At 47.5% G+C, this 19977-nt stretch overlaps 1 protein-coding gene across 1 annotated transcript; it reads right to left on the bottom strand.

Moving 5' to 3' along the window:
* Window positions 1-10639: 10639 nt before the first annotated feature.
* LOC119274222 (tobamovirus multiplication protein 3-like) lies at window positions 10640-17399 on the bottom strand. Its single transcript, XM_037554884.1, has 11 exons — window positions 17011-17399; window positions 16703-16793; window positions 16571-16623; window positions 16402-16494; window positions 16245-16316; window positions 15011-15083; window positions 14723-14768; window positions 14298-14361; window positions 14079-14132; window positions 13882-13959; window positions 10640-11086 (listed from the first exon to the last, which is right to left on the bottom strand). The coding sequence occupies exons 1-11, from the start codon at window positions 17179-17181 to the stop codon at window positions 10994-10996; spliced, it is 888 nt and encodes a 295-aa protein (XP_037410781.1). The 5' UTR covers window positions 17182-17399; the 3' UTR covers window positions 10640-10993.
* Between the last annotated feature and the right edge of the window lie 2578 nt (window positions 17400-19977).

Below are 19977 nucleotides of genomic sequence, written 5' to 3'. Positions count from 1 at the left end.
AATGTTATCCATGGATTATTTGGCTGGCAAGGACGCCTCTCTGCAACCATAGAAAATTTCTAGAGATGATTATTAGCAATGATTGTGATTTTGATCATCACCTAGAGGAGGGTATCTGCAGTGATGGATTATATAAAACAGTAGAATATACCCGAAGATGGAAAATTGCTGCTATTGGTCATTCTACGTGAGGAGTGAAAACCATGGATTTGTATGAGACCTCAAGTTGCGAAAAGGGACAGAGGTTGGCTCAAGCTATATGATCAGACATTTTGCTGTTACGGCCGATTCACAACAGCAGCTAACTATGCCTTGTCGCAATGACTGGCGCGACGTCCCAGGAAAATATCAGGTGCTATCCGCCTTATTTATTTTTTCAATATACTTTAAGTTCCTCCGGGAACAATTGTCCTCTCTTTAATATTTTTTGTTCCATGATCATGGCAGAGACGACAAGATTATCCGTCATCCAAGTACATCAGGATAATTATTCATCGTCGAAGTGGAGTTATATCGCGGATATGGAGTGCATACCATCGTCAGGTTGCACTAACATTTATCCGTGCTGCCATGCTCAACGGAAGTGCTTCTGCTGCCGCCCTTGCGGTCTGGTCTACATCAACACACCGGGCCACACCTATCTGCATGAGCTGTTTATTGAGTATGAGCAAGTCACTGCTTGGGTAGCCCGGTTTTCTTTCAAAATGGAGGCAAATTATCATATACTATCGACCACCGTCTACACTTGGTGGTTCAATGGGCAGGCGCACAAGTCGTCGCCACTACAGTTTGGTTAACTTCAAATCACCAGTTGGAAGGAACCATTGGCCGAGTTGCTGACACGGCTCATACGGGATCATTTATAACCCGCTCAACCTTCTGTGGATTCACATCGTGCGATCAACACCAATGATATACAAGTTATGCCGGTTTATATAACGGGTCAAATATGGAGAATCTCAAGCCAACTCCTCGCGTCACCTTGAGACTTGGGGGCTACAATGATATGACTCAGCAAATATTGCTGGTTTTCAGTAAAGTCAAGAACCCCAGGACGTTGAAGGGGAAGATAACCCGGTCCCAGAGGTTGACGCTATATTGATTTAAAGGCCGTCAGAAAATTTCCGGCTTAGAAAGTATATGACAGTTAAAAAATCCCGGACCAATGAAGAAGTTCCAGGTCATCAGAAACGATTCTGGTTTAAAATCCGGCTCAAGGGAAAGTCAGTCTAACTGAAGCTCTCAAATATCCGGGTAACAATCCGGTTCAAGGGAAGTCAGTCTCACTGAATCTCTCAAACATCCGGTTTACAATCCAGTTCAAGGGAAATCTGTCTCCCACAAAGCTCTGAAGCTCTCAAATCCGGTTTAAGAATTTCCAGTTCAAAAAGGAATTAACTTCTCGCAAGTTTGAGTTTAAAGGCCGTCAAAAAAATTTCGGCTGAAAATGAAGATCCCGGTTTAAAATCCGGTTCAAGGGAAAGATGTCTCCCACAAAGCTTTGAAGCTCTCAATATCCGGTTCAAAATCCCGGTTCGAGAAGAATTTATCTCTTGCAAAAAGTTAAAGGTTGCCGAAGAGGACCTGCTGCCATGATGTGCGGTTCAAACATGGGTATCCTGCCTTATTGGCTTATCATATTATTGATCACTTGGGGGCTTGGTCGTGTCCGAACCATAGCTACACCAGAAAATTACTTCGGGGCCAAAGAGAGTGTTGTAAAACAACAACTCAAACATAGGCACCCACTGAGCACAGCTCAAAACGTTACTTGGGGATTCTTTGCTATCGAAATGAACTTAGAATCTACACTTGTAATGGGCTATCAAGCCATGGCTTGGAAGACTGCAGAATATATAGAGAAAATGGAAGTCATTCCCTATGCCTCAGCCATAGGTTCTATCATGTATGCAATGATGTGTACCAGACCTAATGTGTGCCTTGCTATTAGTTTAGCAGGGAGGTACCAAAGTAATCCAGGAGTGGATCACTGGACAGAGGTCAAGAACACCCTGAAATACGTGAAAAGGACTAAGGATATGTTTCTCGTTTATGGAGGTGACAAAGAGCTCGTCATAAACGATTACGTAGATGCGAGATTTGACACTGATACGGATGACTCTAAGTCACGAACCGCATACATATTTTTGTTGAATGGTGGAGCTGTCAGTTGGTGCAGTTCTAAGCAGAGCGTCGTGGCGGGATCTATGTGTGAAGCGAAATACATAGCTGCTTCGGAAGCAGCAAATGAAGGAGTTCATATCCGATCTAGGTGTAATACCTAGTGCATCGGGTCCAATGAAAATCTTCTGTGACAATACTGGTGCAATTGCCTTGGCAAAGGAATCTAGATTTCACAAGAGAACTAAGCACATCAAGAGACGCTTCAATTCCATCTGCGATCAAGTCAGGGAGGGAGACATAGAGATTTGCAAGATACATACGGATCTGAATGTTGCAGACCCATTGACTAAGGCTCTCTCACGAGCAAAACATGATCAGCACCAAGACTCCATGGGTGTTAGAATCATAATTGTGTAATCTAGATTATTGACTCTAGTGCAAGTGGGAGACTGAAGGAAATATGCCCTAGAGGCAATAATAAAGTTGTTATTTATATTTCCTTATATCATGATAAATGTTTATTATTCATGCTAGAATTGTATTAACCAGAAACTTAGTACATTTGTGAATACATAGACAAACAGAGTGTCCCTAGTATGCCTCTACTTGACTAGCTCGTTAATTAAAGATGGTTAAGTTTCCTAGCCATGGACATGTGTTGTTATTTGATGAACAGGATCACATCATTAGAGAATGATGTGATGTACTAGACCCATCCGTTAGCTTAGCACTATGATCATTTAGTTTATTGCTATTGCTTTCTTCATAACTTATACATGTTCCTATGACTATGAGATTATGCAACTCCCGAATACCGGAGGAACACCTTGTGTGCTATCAAACATCACAACGTAACTGGGTGATTATAAAGATGCTCTATAGGTGTCTCTAATGGTGTTTGTTGAGTTGGCATAGATCGAGATTAGGATTTGTCACTCCGTGTATCGGAGAGGTATCTCTGGGCCCTCTCGGTAATGCACATCACTATGAGCCTTGCAAGCAATGTGACTAATGAGTTAGTCACGGGATGATGCATTATGGAACGAGTAAAGAGACTTGCCGGTAACGAGATTGAACTAGGTATGATGATACCGACGATCGAATCTCGGGCAAGTAACATGCCGATGACAAAGGAAACATCGTATGTTGTTATGCGGTTTGACCGATAAAGATCTTCATAGAATATGTAGGAACCAATATGAGCATCCAGGTTCTGCTATTGGTTATTGACCGGAGATATGTCTCGGTCATGTCTACATAGTTCTCGAACCCGTAGGGTCCGCACGCTTAACGTTCGATGACGATATGTATTATGAGTTATGTGATTTGATGTACCGAAGGTTGTTAGGAGTCCCGGATTAGATGACGGACATGATGAGGAGTCTCGAAATGGTCGAGACATAAAGATTGATATATTGGAAGGTTATATTCGGACACCGGAATGGTTCCGAAGTGTATCAGGTATTTTCCGGAGTACCGGGAGGTTACCGGAACCCCCCGGGGGATTAATGGGCCACAATGGGCCTTAGTGGAGAAGAGAGAGGGCCGGCCAGAGGTGGCGCCCCCCTTGCCCAGTCCGAATTGGACAAGGGGAAGGGGGCGCCCCCCCCCCCCTCCTTCCTTCTCTTCTCTCCTCTTTCCCTTCTTCTCCTTCTAGGACTAGGAAAGGGGGGAACCTACTCCTACTAGGAGTAGGATTCCTCCCCCCTTGGCGCGCCCCTTTGTGGCCGGCCGGCCTCCTCCTCCCCTCCTTTATATACGGGGGAGGGGGCATCCCATAGACACACAAGTTGATCTTTAGCAGTGTGCGGTGCCCCCCTCCAAAGTTTTCCACCTCAGTCATATTGTCGTAGTGCTTAGGTGAAGCCCTGCGTCGGTAACTTCATCATCACCGTCAACTTGTCATCGTGCTGGCGGAACTCACCCTCAGCCTCAGCTGGATCAAGAGTACGCAGGACGTCACCGAGTTGAACGTGTGTAGATCGCGGACGTGCCGTGCGTTCGGTACTTGGTCGTTTGGATCGTTAAGACGTTCGACTACATCAACCGCGTTACTAAACGCTTTCGCTTTCGGTCTACGAGGGTACGTAGACACACTCTCCCCTCACGTTGCTATACATCTCCTAGATAGATCTTGTGTGATTGTAGGAATTTTTTTGAAATACTACGTTCCCCAACAGCATCCTCTCCTTCTTGATCCATCAAGGGAGGTAGAGGAGGTAGATGAGATCTGAACCAACAAGGCAACATGGTGGTGGCAGTGGAACTCCGGCAAGGCTTCGCCAAGCGCTGACGGGGCATGGAGGAGAAGTAACGGGAGGGAGACGGGGCAAGCACGGAAGGGTTAGCTGCCCCCTGCACCTCCCCACTATATATAGGGTTGAGGGAGGGGCGTGGCAGCCCTAGCCCCCCTCCCAAAGCAGGGGCGGCGGCCAAGGGGGGAGGAGTGCCCTCCAAGCCAAGTACTCCCCCTTAGGGTTTCCCCTTCCCATGTGCATGGACCTTGTTGGGGCTAGTGCCCCTGGCCCATTAAGGCCATGGCGCCCCCATACAGCCCAAGATACTGTATGGGACGTGGGAGAACTCTGGGGACTTCCGGACCCCTCTGGGGACTTCCGGACCCCTCTGGAACCTTCCGGTGGCTTCCCGATACAATACCGAAAAAACCGGACTTTTCCCGGAACCCCGACGACAACTTTCCATATATAAATCTTTACCTCCGATCCATTCCAGAGCTCCTCGTGACGTCTCGTATCCCATTCGGGACTCCGAACAACCTTTGGATTTTCCACTATTAATATCTCAATACTACCCTGGTACTATCGAACGTTAAGCGTGCGACACTACGGGTTCGAGAATCATGCAGACATGACCGAGACTCCTCTTCGATCAATAACCAATAGCGAAACCTGGATGCCCATATTGGTTCCTACATATTCAAAGAAGATCTTTATCGGATGAACCACGATGTCAAGGATTCAGACAATCCCGTATGCAATTCCCTTTGTCCGACGATATGTTACTTGTCTGAGATTCGATCGTCGGTATCTCCATACCTAGTTCAATCTCGATAATGACAAGTCTCTTTACTCATTTTGTAATACAAGATCTCGTGACTAAACTCATTAGTCACATGAAGCTTCTTATGATGTTGTATTATCGAGGGGGCCCAGAGATACCTCTCTGTCACACGGAGCGACAAATCCTAGTCTCGATCCATGCAACCCAACAGACACCTTCGGAGATACCTGTAGAGCACCTTTATGATCACCCAGTTAGGAAGTGACATTTGATAGCACAAAAGGCATTCCTCCGGTATCCGGGAGTGGCATGTCTCATGGTCTAAGGAACTAATACTTGACATGAAGAAAGCTATAGCAAATAACTAAGAGCATCTCCAGCCGTTCGGCCCCCCAGGACGCATAAAAAGCGCCCCCTGGGGGCGAGCCGGCGATGCAATCGGTGCTGGGGGCGGTTTCGCGCCCAGTCGTCTCCCCCAGCTCGCCCCCAGGAACCGAAATTGGCCCACTTTTCAGCCCCATTTCAGTGAATAAAGGGCCCATATGGGCGACAATAGGCCCATATTCGGCGTGGTTCGCCATTGTTCGGCGTTCAATTATGCACATAAAAAATTTTTATCACATATTTCATCACAAAAATATCAAATACTTCAACAAAATAGTACAACAACAAATAGTTCAATACAAATTATATAGTTCAACAAATAAAAACTCATATTTCATCACACGTCGCGCCCGGCGTCGCCCTTCAGCCTCCATAGATGCTCTATCAGATCTTGCTGCAGTTGATGATGCACCTGTGGGTCTCAGATCTCCTGACGCATACTGAGATAGGCAGTCCAGGTTGCTGGTAGCTGGTGATCAACTTCGGCTAGAGGACCCTGCCTGTAGTATGGTTCAGTGTCAAACACTGGTTCTTCTTGCTCGCTCTCGATGATCATGTTGTGCAAGATGACACAGCAAGTCATAATCTCCCACATTTGATCTTTCGACCAGGTCTGAGTGGGGTACCGGACAACAGCAAATCGAGATTGGAGCACACCAAATGCCCACTCGACATCCTTCCTGCAAGCCTCCTGAACCTTCGCAAACCAGGCGTTCTTGCCTCCTGGCACAGGGTTTGAGATCGTCTTCACAAATGTCGACCATCTCGGATAGATGCCATCAGCTAGATAGTACACCTTGTTGTAGTGCCGCCCATTGATCTCGAAGTTCACCGGAGGAGAATGACCTTCAACAAGCTTGGCAAAGACAGGAGAGCACTGCAGCACGTTGATGTCATTGTGAGTTCCTGGCATACCAAAGAAGGAGTGCCAAATCCAGAGGTCATGTGTGGCCACCGCCTCAAGCACCACACTGCAACTGCCTTTGGCACCTTTGTACATCCCCTGCCAAGCAAATGGGCAATTCTTTCATTTCTGATGCATGCAGTCGATGCTTCCAAGCATCCCAGGAAATCCTCTTGCTGCATTCTGTGCTAGGATCCGAGCAGTGTCTTCCGCATTGGGTGTTCTCAAGTATTGTGGTCCAAACACTACCACCACTGCCCGACAGAACTTGTAGAAACACTCTATGCTGGTGGACTCGGCCATGCGCCCATAGTCGTCGAGTGAATCACCGGGAGCTCCATATGCAAGCATCCTCATCGCTGTCGTGCACTTCTGGATGGAGGTGAATCCAAGAGCGTCGGTGCAATCCATCTTGCACTTGAAGTAGTTGTCGAACTCCCGGATGGAATTCACAATCCTGAGGAAGAGCTTTCGGCTCATCCGATAACGGCGCCGAAATGTTTTCTCGCCGTGGAGTGGAGCATCAGTGAAGTAGTCGGAGTAGAGCATGCAGTAGCCTTCGAGACGATGTCGGTTCTTTGCTTTCACCCGCCCAGGCGCTGAGCCACCTCGCCGCGACTTTTCATTGCTCGCCAGCAGCTGGGCGAGGGCGGCGAGCACCATGAGATGCTCTTCTTCCTGGACGTCGGCCTCAGCTTCCTCCTCCAGCAGCGCGGCGAGCGCTTCCTCGTCATCCGAGTCCATCGCCGAGGCAGCCAAATCGCCGAACACCTTGCGCTCGGTGGGCGTGTACCCGCCGCTAAACTGCGCCTCCGCGGCCGGAAACGGCGGCCGGAAACGCCCAGCTGCTGTTCGAAGGGCTGCCGCGGCGAAGCGCTGCTATTTTTCCGACGGGGAATGGCTATCTAGCGGTGTAGGGCGGCAGGCGGCGCCGGGATATAGCTACTGATGGACAAGGGCGCGGGGGTGGGAGGCGAGTCGGGGAAGAAAACCTTGACTTTTCCCCTGACGGTGTGGGCCAGCCACGCTTTTCCCTTATCAACTTACCATCGGGAACATCAGACGATCACCTCAGGATCAACCAAGCTCGGTACCAACAATACCATCTTGATCATCACATGACCACAAGGAGCTCGATCTTCACCCGTGATCATCGCATGATCAACCATCATCACTATCATGAATACCACCGGGATCATCTCATGACCACATAAAGATCAACCAACGTCTTTCCTCATTGAACTGGGGTTGTTTATTAGTCATGTTATTATTACTGTTGAGCCATAGTGTGACCTACTACGAACTGGGCCCATAACCGAGGGTGCGGCTATTGATAGATTATACACTCCACAGAGGTTAGTACACTGTACCCGCACCACTGAATTCATGGCCTCATGCTCCCATTCGGGTGGGCCAACAACATTCCGAGAAAACCAATCTATTGCATGACACTCTCCCGGCCACTCCGACAAACTCCCCTTTGGGCTATGTCATGGGTGGCCCGATGTCATCATGTGACATTCGCCATCTATGTCGCCGGCCACCGTCGTGGCAAAACAAAACAAAACAGTCCCAAACAGGGACAATGGATCCATACAACTCGGGCGCACAAGGTTATCGCTGCCTACCGCGCCAACGTAGCACGCACACATAATCTTTTCTAGTCGGAGGAACCGGCGAGAGGCATGAAAATAGATCGAATTAGGCCCTCCCCCTATGGCAAGTGTGGCTGCACTGATCAGCTCGGCTCGATGGCACTATGACTCAGCCAACAAATTTATTCAAGTTTGATTAAAGTTCGGTTTAACTTGAATGGTGATGAGCTGAGCCATAATAAAATAGCATGATGAAATGACAATGCATATGAGTATGATATCAACATAAACATGGATGGACAAGATCACATAACATATGAATATTAACATCAACAACAATAATTCATTGAGGCTACTCGATGCGAATGAGCATAGCATAGTGATGACCATGAATCTTACAATTATAACAAACGATAACTATGCATGTGAGCATATCATTATCACTAGCATAGAAAGTACATACAAGAACTAAACATGAGAACCTCGATTAAAAGGAAACCGAGCTAAAACCGTGACAACTGAAGTCACCTAGCTAGACTATGCGTGACGCACTACTGAACATTGCCGATGCACCGGCAAGATGGACAAAGCACGATACAAACATGCAAAACATGCATGTCCAAAAAGGAAAAAGGAAAACATTACTTCCTCTGTCTGAAAAAGCTTGTTCTTGTCCCTCGAATGAATGTATCTAGCACATATATTCATTTGAGAGACAAGTTTTGTTTTTAATGTTGGTAGTTGTTCTACCAAATTCATTGATCGGAAGAAAGAAGGTTGGTCCAGTTTATGAGGAAAACCGGACCCCAAAAACGATACAAACAGCGCCTTTCGGCCAACAACACACACATCCTCACACGCCACGGGTCCCTCTGACCGGATCCATCTCCAGGACGATGCCCCCAAGAGAGAACGCAATGCCGAATGGCGCCGCCATCGTCCGATCTAAACTAGATCAAGGATTTCCCCCGGAACACGTCGGGAAAGGCAAGGTAAGAGCAACTCCATCGATGCCTCAAACGAGGGAGCGACGCCCGAAAGCGCCGCCATCGACGACTCCGGCCGCTACCGGAGTACGACTTTCGCCAACAGTCTCACCTGCATAGCCCGAACCCAGGATCCGATCAGCCTACACATCGAACCACTATCCCTGCCTCCATGGCCAACAGCACCTTCCCGGCGAGCTCGACGTGCTTCCAACCTTGCATCCACATCCCCCACTGGACGAAGGATGCAACCCCTAGCGGCGCCATTCGTCTCCCATCGGAAGGATGCAACCAAGCACAATGTCATTCGTCTCCCCGAGAGTGCAACGCCTGCCGGCCATTCCTCTCCCGACGAAGGATGCAACAACCGCAGCGAAGGCCATTCCTCTCCCTCTAGCCACCACCATCTCGTCCTCCCACCCGAAGCAGCGTCGAGCTCAGCAAACCACCAAACAGGAGGATGCAACACCAGGCGAGGTGCCATTCACTCCTACAACCCCACTCGCACGGCCAGCAGAAACCCAGATCGAGCCCTACTGCCTATGGAAACTCACGCCTCTGGCAGATCCGGCGCCTCCATGGTCACCTCCTCGAGTAGATCAGTTCCTGACACGCAGAGAGGAGGAAGACAAACCGGCCGCCCGCCCGCTAGGCCGTCGTGCGAAGAACCACCGGCCGCCGAAGACAACCGGCCGCCACCCAACAGATCCGCCTTCCACGCCCCGCGTGTCGCAAATCCGCGCTAGGAGCAGTGCCTGGGCACCCTGCCCACGCGCCACCCCGGATCTGATGACAACCACCACGCGCCCACCAGCCGCACACCTCGCATGTCCACCACGCCCTCCCACGCCCCGCGCTCCTCGCCATCCGGCAGCGCCTCACGCGCCAAGGCCGCGCACGCCCGCGCCCGAACGAGGCCACGCACGTCCGCTCCTTGCCCATGCCGCGCACGCCCACGCCTGCGACTGGTTGGGGCACATCCACTCCTCGCCCGGGCCACGCACGCCCACGCCGCGAACCTCCACGCCCACAGGCCGCACTCCCACCACCGTGTGCGCCGCAAAAGGCCGACGCGCCCCGCATCTCCAAAGGTGAGCTGCCCCCGCACTGCTCATGGTCCTTGTGAGATGGAACATGCCCCACCGCCACCGACGTCGCACGGGCTTTGCCCGGCGGCGCCCTCCGGCAGCAGCAAGGTAAGGGGTGGTCTGGGGAGGGGGGGAGGCGATTTAAGGTTTCTCCCGGGTCGCTGCGGGAAGCGACACGGGAGCTAGTGGGGACTGCTCTTCCGCACGCTCGGGTTTGGAATAGGGACAAGCTTTTTTGAATGGAGGGAGTAAAACACACCCCATCCCAGACGCGTAATCATCCATGGACGGAAGACGGTACATGAGGAAATGGTTAGACGTGGCCACTTCACGGCTGGGATTACGAGTGCACCAAAATGAAGAGTTTTCAGACCACTAATTCCAAGATTCTTAGACCAAAGTGAGGCACTGCTGCAATTTACTCGGGCTCCTGGACATACCCAGACCTGCAACGTTTTTTTCAAGGGGTTCTCCTGCCGTTGGAAAAAACGGACAGAGGATCCACTGATTGCTGAAATACAAACTCACTCGGAAAGGTGAAATGGCAAGGTGGGTCAAAAATCAAATATGCGATTCCAGCCGTGATTGCTGTCGCGCGGTGCAGACTACAGGGTGAAAGTACTGAGAAGAACAAAGGTATACATACATTATATAAAACTTGCATTTTTCTAGACCTGTAAACAGCATGATATTGCAAATCTCTTCTTTTTTTGAACTACATTGCAAATCTCTTTTACAAGCAATAGTAACCTGAAATCCTAAAGGCTTCCTCATTTAAAACCTGGGCAAGCTTCAGTGCAAGTGCGGTGATCTTCACATTGCCTCTCATGTATTTACGAACTCTGTAAGGAGCATTCGTCTGTACCAGCCTGGTACCAGGGCTGCTCTGCTCTAATGGATAGGATGGTACTGCGTGATCCCACGTTTTGGGGGCAGTTTCCTTAGTATAAACAGAACCATAGCTGAAGGTACGATCTCGACCAGCTGCAAGCCAATTTGGTGAATCCGGTCAGCAATCACAAAGTAATTCAGTTACTCTTAAGGAACAGCTACAAAGCATGCCAATGTATATATCACTAAAATAATCAAGAGACAACTAAAGCTGCGCAAGTGATATCCCTGAAGCGCTGCAAGAAGATTTAACTTTTGCGCTTTCTATTTAAAAGTATAAGTCGATGCCCCGATTATCCCTTTTAACTGGCTTGCTCTCTCCACAAGCGCCCTGGGGCCTGAGTGATACCTTTTTCGTTTAACTTTCTGCTTTCGGATTCGTGTCCAAGCACGCCAAAGTCGCTAGAATTAAGTGATGGAAGCTCGGATATACCTGGTGGTGATACGATGATGTCCAGAAGGCTATTAAGGAGAAGACTGTTTCAGACGCCTATAATTGGATAGGAGTGCATACAACACCGCAAAGTGAGCTGTGAGTGAAGCCAGGGGTCAGGCATATGAGGACAGCTGCCAGTGTTTAAACACAAAGGAAGGTGAAAGGGACATCTATAAGATGGCCAAGATCTGAGGGAGGAAAACGAGGGATATCAACCAAGTCAAATGCATCAAGGATGGAGCAGATCGACTTCTAGTGAAGGACGAGGAAATCAAGCATAGACGGTGAGAGTACTTCGACAAGCTGTTCAATGGAGAGAATGAGAGCTCTACCATTGAGCATTTTGTGTGTTTTGTGCGACCAATCCAGGAGTCTAAGGTCAGGGAGGCTCTAAAAAGGATGAAAAGAGGCAAGGCGATGGGCCCTGATTGTATCCCCATTGAGGTGTGGAGAGGTCTCGGAGATATAGCGATAGTATGGCTAAGTAAGCTTTTCAACCTCATATTTCGGGCAAACAAGATGCCCGAAGAATGGAGGCAGAATACATTAGTACCAATCTTCAAGAACAAGGGGGTGTTCAAAGTTGTACTCCCTCCATTCACAAATACAAGATGTTTTGGATATTTCAATATAGACTACATACGGACTGAAATGAGTGAACAAACACACTAAAATGTGTCTATATACATCCGATTCGGAAGGAAGTTAGAACATCTTATATTTGTGAACAGAGAGGGTACTAATTAGTAATTACTGTGGAATTAAGCTGATGAGCCATACAATGAAGCTATGGGAGAGAGTCATTGAGCACCGCTTAAGAAGAATGACAAGCATGACAAAAGATCAGTTTGGTTTCATGCCTGGGAGGTCGACCATGGAAGCCATTTTCTTGGTACAACAACTTATATAGGGAGCAAAAGGACCTGCATATGGTGTTCATTGACTTGGAGAAGGCCTACGATAAGATACTGCAGAATGTCATGTGATGGACCTTGGAGAAACACAAAGTCCCAACAAAGTACATTACCCTCATCAAGGATATGTAAGATAATGTTGTGACAAGTGATGGCGACACTGACGATTTTCCAATTAAAATAGGACTGCACCAAGGGTCAGCTTTGAGCCCTTATCTTTTTGCTTTGGTGATGGATGAGGTCACAAGGAATATACAAGGAGATATCCCATGGTGTGTGCTCTTTGCAGATGATGTGGTGCTAGTCGACAATAGTCGGACGAGGGTTAATAGAAAGTTAGATTGGCGGAGATAGACTTTGCAATTGGAAGGTTTTAGGCTTAGTGGAACTAAAATAGAGTACATGAGGTGCGGTTTCAGTACTACTAGGCACGAGGAGGGGGAAGTTAGCCTTGGTGGGCAGGTGATACCCCAGGAGCACACCTTTCGATATCTGGGAAACTGGGATCAATGCCGCAAAAGGATGGTGATATCAATGAAGATGTGAGCCATCGAATCAAAGCTGGATGGATGAAGTGGCGCCAAGCTTCTGACGTCCTCTATGACAAGAGAATACCACAAAAGCTATGATGTTGTATGGCACTGAATGTTGGCCAACTGAAAGTGAAAGGCGACATGTCCAACAGTCAGGTGTAGCAGAGATGAGCATGTTGAGATGTATATGTGGCCACACAAGAAAGGATCGGATCCAGAATGAGGATATATGTGATAAGTTGGGGTAGCACCGATTGAAGAGAAGCTTGTCCGGCATCGCCTGAGATGGTTCGGGCATATACAACGCAGGCCTCCAGAACCGCCAATGCATAGCGGATGGTCAAAGCGCACTCATAATGTCGAGGTCGGGGTAGACCAAACTTTACATGGGAGGAGTCCGTTAAGATAGATCTGAAGGACTGAAATATCACCAGAGAACTAGCCATGCCATGGACAGGAGTGCGTGGAAGTTAGCTATCCATGTGACAGAACCATGAGCTGGTTTCGAGATCTTATGGGTTTCAACTCTAGCCTACCCGAACTTGCTTGGGACCTGGCTTTGTTGTTGTTGTCTGTTTATAACACTTAGATTACATTGGCATGCATATCCATGTTCTTGATACTGGAAGTTAATGATGGAATTCCTGAGGTGGACCATGGATCTATCACCTATGTCATCTGAAGACAAACCTAACTAACCTCGATACCTACAACTTGTCTGTCTACTCATAAAGCTATTTGCATTCAAGAAACCCTGAAATCTGGCAACACATAGCCCATGAAATTAACATTAGGCTCAACACTGCTAAAAGTATTGGGATGTCTTGGTATGTGCCAGACTACATTTTTCTAATTGTATGTACTTACAGTGGTGATTATCAGTATTATCTCAATGTCTCAATACTGGTTTATCATAGCAAAATACACATCACAATTCAAGTCAAATTGCATAAGATGATGCTCGACATTGTAAAAATGAGACAACATAACTAAATGGAGGCATACCAGGTAATAAAAGAAATTCAGAATCGGATGGCTCAGAACATCAAGATCAGCTGCTTTATCAAATGCATTGAGACACATCTGGAAATTACATGCTTAAGTTAGTAGATTCCTCTAACTGACCTACCTAAGTTGGTGGTAGAATAGCGTAGATCAAAGTAATTGCAAGCACTTTTTGTGAGGGATTTACAAGCACTTACCATGACACATCTGATCAAGAAACAAGTAAAGCAGATGGTAGTGACATAGCCAACCTGCAAGAGGGGATACGTCATTACCATATAGTTGTCATAGACAAGCCTCCTAAACTATGGTTAATATAAACAAGCCTCCAAAAGTAAGACTACTATAGACACTCCAAGACTAGCACTAGTATAGACAAGCCTCCAAAAGTAAGACTAATGGAACACGAAGTATACCTCCTGCAATTTCTTCCGTCTTCCTTTTGATTCTACGGGAAAACGTTGCAACATGAGGAATAGCCTGCAGCAATGGGTAGTATCGAATACTGTATCAGTCCATAAAATGTTACTGCTAGCCATAGTGCATACATTCTATCTCTTATTGTACTTTCTGCGCCCTAGTATGGTACAGAGCACATATATGACATATCCTGGTAATGCAAGCACAATGGTTGTTATCGGTTGGAAAGAGTTGTCCGGATTTTTACTGGTAAATCAATCCAGTTCACCATGGGACTAATAAGATTATACAGGTAGCAGTAGTAGTATCATGGTGGCGCAAGCATAGATGATACAGAGTGGAAAGAACAGGTCTAGATTCTTCGGTACTGAATATGTCCGGTCTAGCATTGCAGAAAGCTACAGTTTATTAAAAGCATTACCTCCCACCATACAGAAGGAACCCAAAAGCTGCAAACAGTGATACGCCTGAAAAGTCATAGCATAATTAGCTGAAAAGATCAAGGTGTCAACAACCCACAGTAGATTATCCAATAATGTGCTTCACAGTTTCTCGAATTAAATAATACTGTAGTAGCTGAAAACTAGCACTGCAAAAAATGTCAAGACAGATGCATCCATGGACACTGCAATTTACATTGAATTGGAACACATGCCCACCACCCGCCCCCGCATTCACACACACACAGCAAATGAAGCAAGTATTTTACCTGCAAAGAACATCTTGGACAATATGACCATAATTCGAACTGGTTTCCACCACAAAACCAACCACAGAATTATCTGAAATTTGAAATTCATGCGTATTAGAACATCTCATGGGTGTGCATACTGCAAAATCTTCCTAATTTGCATGTGTCAATTGAACAGTCATAAATGCAACATAGAGCATGATCATATTTCCTTACTGAGTGATACTCCCTCCGACCGAGAAAGCTTGTCCCTCAAATGGATGTATCTAGCACCAAGTTAGTGCTAGATACATCCATTTGAGGAATAAGTTTGGGACAAGCTTTTTCGGACGGAGGGAGTACTAGTTAAGGAGGTTGTTTCGATGTCGGTTCTCTAAACAATAGGACACATTGGACATCTCGGTGCAATCAAGACATCAAAGAACCAACTATAGCTTGTACTTGATATTTCAGGATACTGGATACCATTGTTTAATTTCTATAAAGCATATAGGCAATCAAGAGCAAACAAAACAAGTGCGGCGTTTTATACAACGGGCTCTAGGGAGCCTGTTTTCGGAGAAAAAAAATCAAGATATATTTAGAAGTTATTTTTTTCTATAAATACATATACATGTTCTCTATGTATCTGTAAACTTACATTAAATAATACAATTATTTGCAGGCTACACAAGAAGACAAAAAACTGGCCCAAATACAACAAAGAAAAGGCCATTTTAATCTCTGTATTTGTCTTTTTGTGTACATCACATATTAACATGTATGTTCGTGAAATTTTGTATGTATATACTACTACACATATATGCTTATGTGTATACTTTTTCAGATTTATTTTTTTTAGATTTTGAAAATGTATTTTGGCTGAAAAAAAATAACAAGCTCCCTGGAACCCGGCCATCATATGCACTTTCGAAACAGAACAGAATATATTATCTTGCAAAAAAGGAACACATTAAATATGTATAATTATCGCTTATGGTCATAGCAACAAAACAGATACAATGCTAATTTGATTGGTCGTAGCTACATGGGTCCCACTCCTAGGCATCTAAAGCAATTTGGAAGCATCACAGGCTCACAGGTACTAAGACGTGGTTAATGTACATATATTCACCCCTACATGCCATCGTAACATAATCTTTCCATCATTTATCTTTCCAGGCAGACATCAGAGCAAAGTTTCACACATGAGCTTAACTGAATCAAGTCATGTATGTTATAGTGTAATGAGAAATTTCATGGACTAAGTTACCTGAATTGCATACACCACCCCATTGATCCAATAGAAAGTTGGCCTCAGCCCATCAGTCGACATCGCACGTGCCTAGCAAACAACTTCACAAATTAACAGATGCAACGACAGTGAGGGAACACCAGAAGAAACTATGAAATGCAAGCCGGTCTACCACCTGATAGTAAATCTCGGCCCAGAATAGCACCAAAAGCGCGTATGTAGTGAAGAACGCAAGCCCAGGCATGTCAAGAACCACATGTTGAAGTATCTGTGATGCCACATTGCTTAAACCATTACCCCCAATCAACTGAAACACCAATATAATCATCAAATCAAGCACAAACCTCTGGTTGTATCAGCTGCACGTTTCGCCGCAGCACAAATACGATAGCCCGCACTGCAAACACAACTAGAAGGATCAAGCAACCAAACGCAAGCAAGGCGAACCAATGAAACAGCGCAAACGTGTGACCCACCGCCATTCACGATGAAGTTAAGGAAATGGAACACCTTCTGCGTCGTCCACCCGTACTCGGGCACCCTACACTCGATTCTGATCAATTGGACCTACAATAGATATCGAGGTCCACAAATTCAAACCTTGATTTACAACAATCATGGCCCCGCCTCACGATTCGTTGCCGAATCACCAATTTTGAAATCAAGCACGCACGGATCAAGCCAACCCGCGCAATCGAGGGCACGGGCTCACGTAATCACAGAATCCGGGCCAGGGCGTGACAGATCGGAAGGCGTTTCGGGTCAGGCCGTAGGGCAGACTTACAAGCGCGACGACGGAGACGATGCCGTAGAGCACGGCGAGGGCGTGGAAGATGCGGTCCTGCCACATCGGCGAGTCGTTCACGTCTTTCCACCAGTCCACCGCGCCGTTCAGCGCCGCCGCGGCCGCGGCCGACGAGGCCGCCGCGGCGTCCACCGCAAACAACCGCCCCATCCCGCGCGCCTCCCGTGGCGACAACGAGGCCAGGCGGCGCCGCCCTGCAGATTCGAAGGGGGCGGATGGCGACGGGGCGGGCGGAGAGGGAAGGCGACGCGAGCTCGTCCCCAGGGGATTCGAAACCGAAATGAAATGGATTGATTTGGGACTTCGGTTTCGTTCGCGTTGCGTGGAGGCCGGGTGAAGGAGAAAGAAGGTTCGAGGCGAGCCTCTCCTCCGGCTTCGTGTTCCGCGGGTGGGTGGTCAGGGTGACCGGGCGGTGAGCCGATGCAGGGTAGGCGGATGAGAACACGTGGACAGCCAGCGCCTCCGTCCCTGGAGCTGGTCCGTGGTGGAACACACGAGCGAGGGGGCAGGACGGGGCGGCCGGTGTATGGACCTAGCGCAGTGGTCGTCTATCGGAAGCGGGCCTTGGTCCAGCACGGCGCGCCGGTTGAATGAGGTGGCACGGTGGGACAGTGCATGGGTTGTACAATCCCGATCTCCTTTTGGCTTTGACCGTGTTCTGTGCTTACGTTGAGCGAGTCATCAGTAGGCAGAAGATGACATGGTATTGTCGACATACTAATAAATACTGATAACGAAACATCTAGAGTATCCTTTATGCATCAGGTCCGAGTCCGACTATGTCACGTCTAGATCTCTATGTTTAGTGGAGCAGTTAGTAGTCTCCGTTTTGATTTTTTTGCCACGTAGCGATGCCCCCTCAGACGAAAAAAAGAACGAACCGGGAGTGAGGCCCCCTCGCATCCCCACCCGCTCGTGCCTCCCTCCCCTTCATCTCTTCCTCCCGAGTCTCGACCCTGGGCTAGGTTTCCATACGCCGCTGCCGGTGTCTCGCCCCCTCACCACATATGCATCTCTCCTTTTCATCCCCGCATGAGACCGAAACCTACTCACGCCTCTCCTTGTTCCCCCCACGCCATTGCAGTCCCAACCACAAACACCGACGCCGGCGGTCGCCGTCACGTTGCCTGCCATCCATGCCTCGCAGTCGTCACAGTCGGTGCTACCCCACAGAATGAGCGCCGAGGAGAAACACCGCCATGGAGGGTTTCAAGCAGAAACTGTGGTGTCTCTTCCCCAAGTTGTCGGCCTTCCCTTCCTTCTGTAGGTCGCCACCAGCCCCGCCTCAGTGTGCCGGCCTCGCCCAGGTTGCCGGCCTCCCCTTCCTTCCGTAGGCCGCCGCCAGCCCCGCCTCAGTGCGCCGGCCTCGCCCAGGTTGCCGGTCTCCTCGCCCATGGCCCTGCTGCATCAATCACAAGGTAAAGAACTTTGCCTCTACTCTGAACATGAGTTCACTCATAATTCATCACAAGGTAAGCTTTGGCAGTATGGGTTGATGTATGGATCCCACATTTGTACTACTGTCATGGAGGGTATTCGTTTTGAGATTGATGATTGGTGAATTGAACAACTGTCATGGACTGGTGTATTGTAACTTTGTAATTGAACTACTGTCATGCCCTGTTAAATTGGTGTATGGACTTGTTTAGATGAAATTAGACAGTATTGGGACCCAACAAGGGAAGCTTGTAAATGCATCTTTGAGTGTAAATTTGAAACCAATAAGAGAAGCTTTGTTTCCTAACCAATTCATGCCGTCATAGACTTAACTTGAATTGTTGATTTGCTGGCTCCTGCCATATGATATCAATTGTCACGTATATGTTAATTTGATGCCTGACTATATGTTTATTTTTTACTAAATTATGATGAAATGCTAAATGGGACTTAGCACCCTATATTTGCGCTATGGTGTTTCAAACCTTTTGGCCGAGCCGACACTAAGAAGCTTAGCGCGCTATTTAGAACTTTGGGTGTTTGTACCATTGTTCTACCGTTGCCAACTACCTCGATCAATTCTTGTGCGTTCATGAGGTGACTGGTGGCGGAGGACTAGGAGGAGACTGCGGCGACGTGTTCTTCCCTTCCCTGTCCGCGAGAGCAGTTCATCCCCATCGCCAGACCAGATCAACTCCTCCTGCAATGTCCAATCTTGTCATCCACACGACGACAGCGGTAGCGTGATGACCGGGCATCTGCAACATCAACAACGCAACTACCCATTGAGCTATTCCTCCTATCCATCTCCCTCTCTTCAATATTATATGATTCTTGTTACTTTGTGCATGTGTCTGCATTTTTGTGCCATTTAGTGTTCTTGTGTATCTTGATGTTCGGACAATGATGTAACAACTCATAGGTTTGGAAGGCCAGGAAAGAAGGCGTAGTTATAGAAGACACTTTATTATAAAGCTTGTGTAAGACCAACTACAGTCTGAATGAACTGCTGAGGGCCCTATTATGCACCACCACTCCGCTAGGGAGTTGTTTGACGAAGTGTCGCAGAGGGTTGTTTGATCAAATGACGGACATGGATTTGGTGGGCTTGAACTCCACCATCGACGTTGGTGGACTTGGATCGATCTTCCATTGCTCATGGTGGGGGCAGCCAGCACGAGTCTCCGATCACCGCTGGCACATGGGCCTCGCACAGTGACATTGAAGCTCTAGACGACGAGGTGTATTTGCTCTCTTTAACCTTGAGTCAATCACCATGATTTTGATGGAAATATGCCCTAGAGGCAATAATAAAATGGTTATTATTATATTTCATTAATCATGATAAAAGTTTATTATTCATGCTAGAATTGTATTGACTGGAAACTTAAATACATGTGTGTATACATAAACAAATATTGTGTCCCTAGTGAGCCTCTACTAGACTAGCTCGTTGATCAAAAGATGGTTAAGGTTTTCTAACCATAGACATGAGTTGTGATTTGATAA

Source organism: Triticum dicoccoides, chromosome 1A, assembly GCF_002162155.2.
Source record: "Triticum dicoccoides isolate Atlit2015 ecotype Zavitan chromosome 1A, WEW_v2.0, whole genome shotgun sequence".
Taxonomy (NCBI): Eukaryota; Viridiplantae; Streptophyta; class Magnoliopsida; order Poales; family Poaceae; genus Triticum; species Triticum dicoccoides.
This window is presented reverse-complemented; position numbering and strand designations above follow the sequence as displayed.

Coding starts and splice junctions, on each gene's coding strand:
- LOC119274222 (XM_037554884.1), bottom strand. CDS start 17,181: ATGGGGCGGTTGTTTGCGGTGGACGCCGCGGCGGCCTCGTCGGCCGCG. Junction 16,794..17,010: donor TCGTCTCCGTCGTCGCGCTT/GTAAGTCTGCCC, acceptor TATCTATTGTAG/GTCCAATTGATCAGAATCGA. Junction 14,133..14,297: donor GACGGAAGAAATTGCAGGAG/GTATACTTCGTG, acceptor CCCCTCTTGCAG/GTTGGCTATGTCACTACCAT.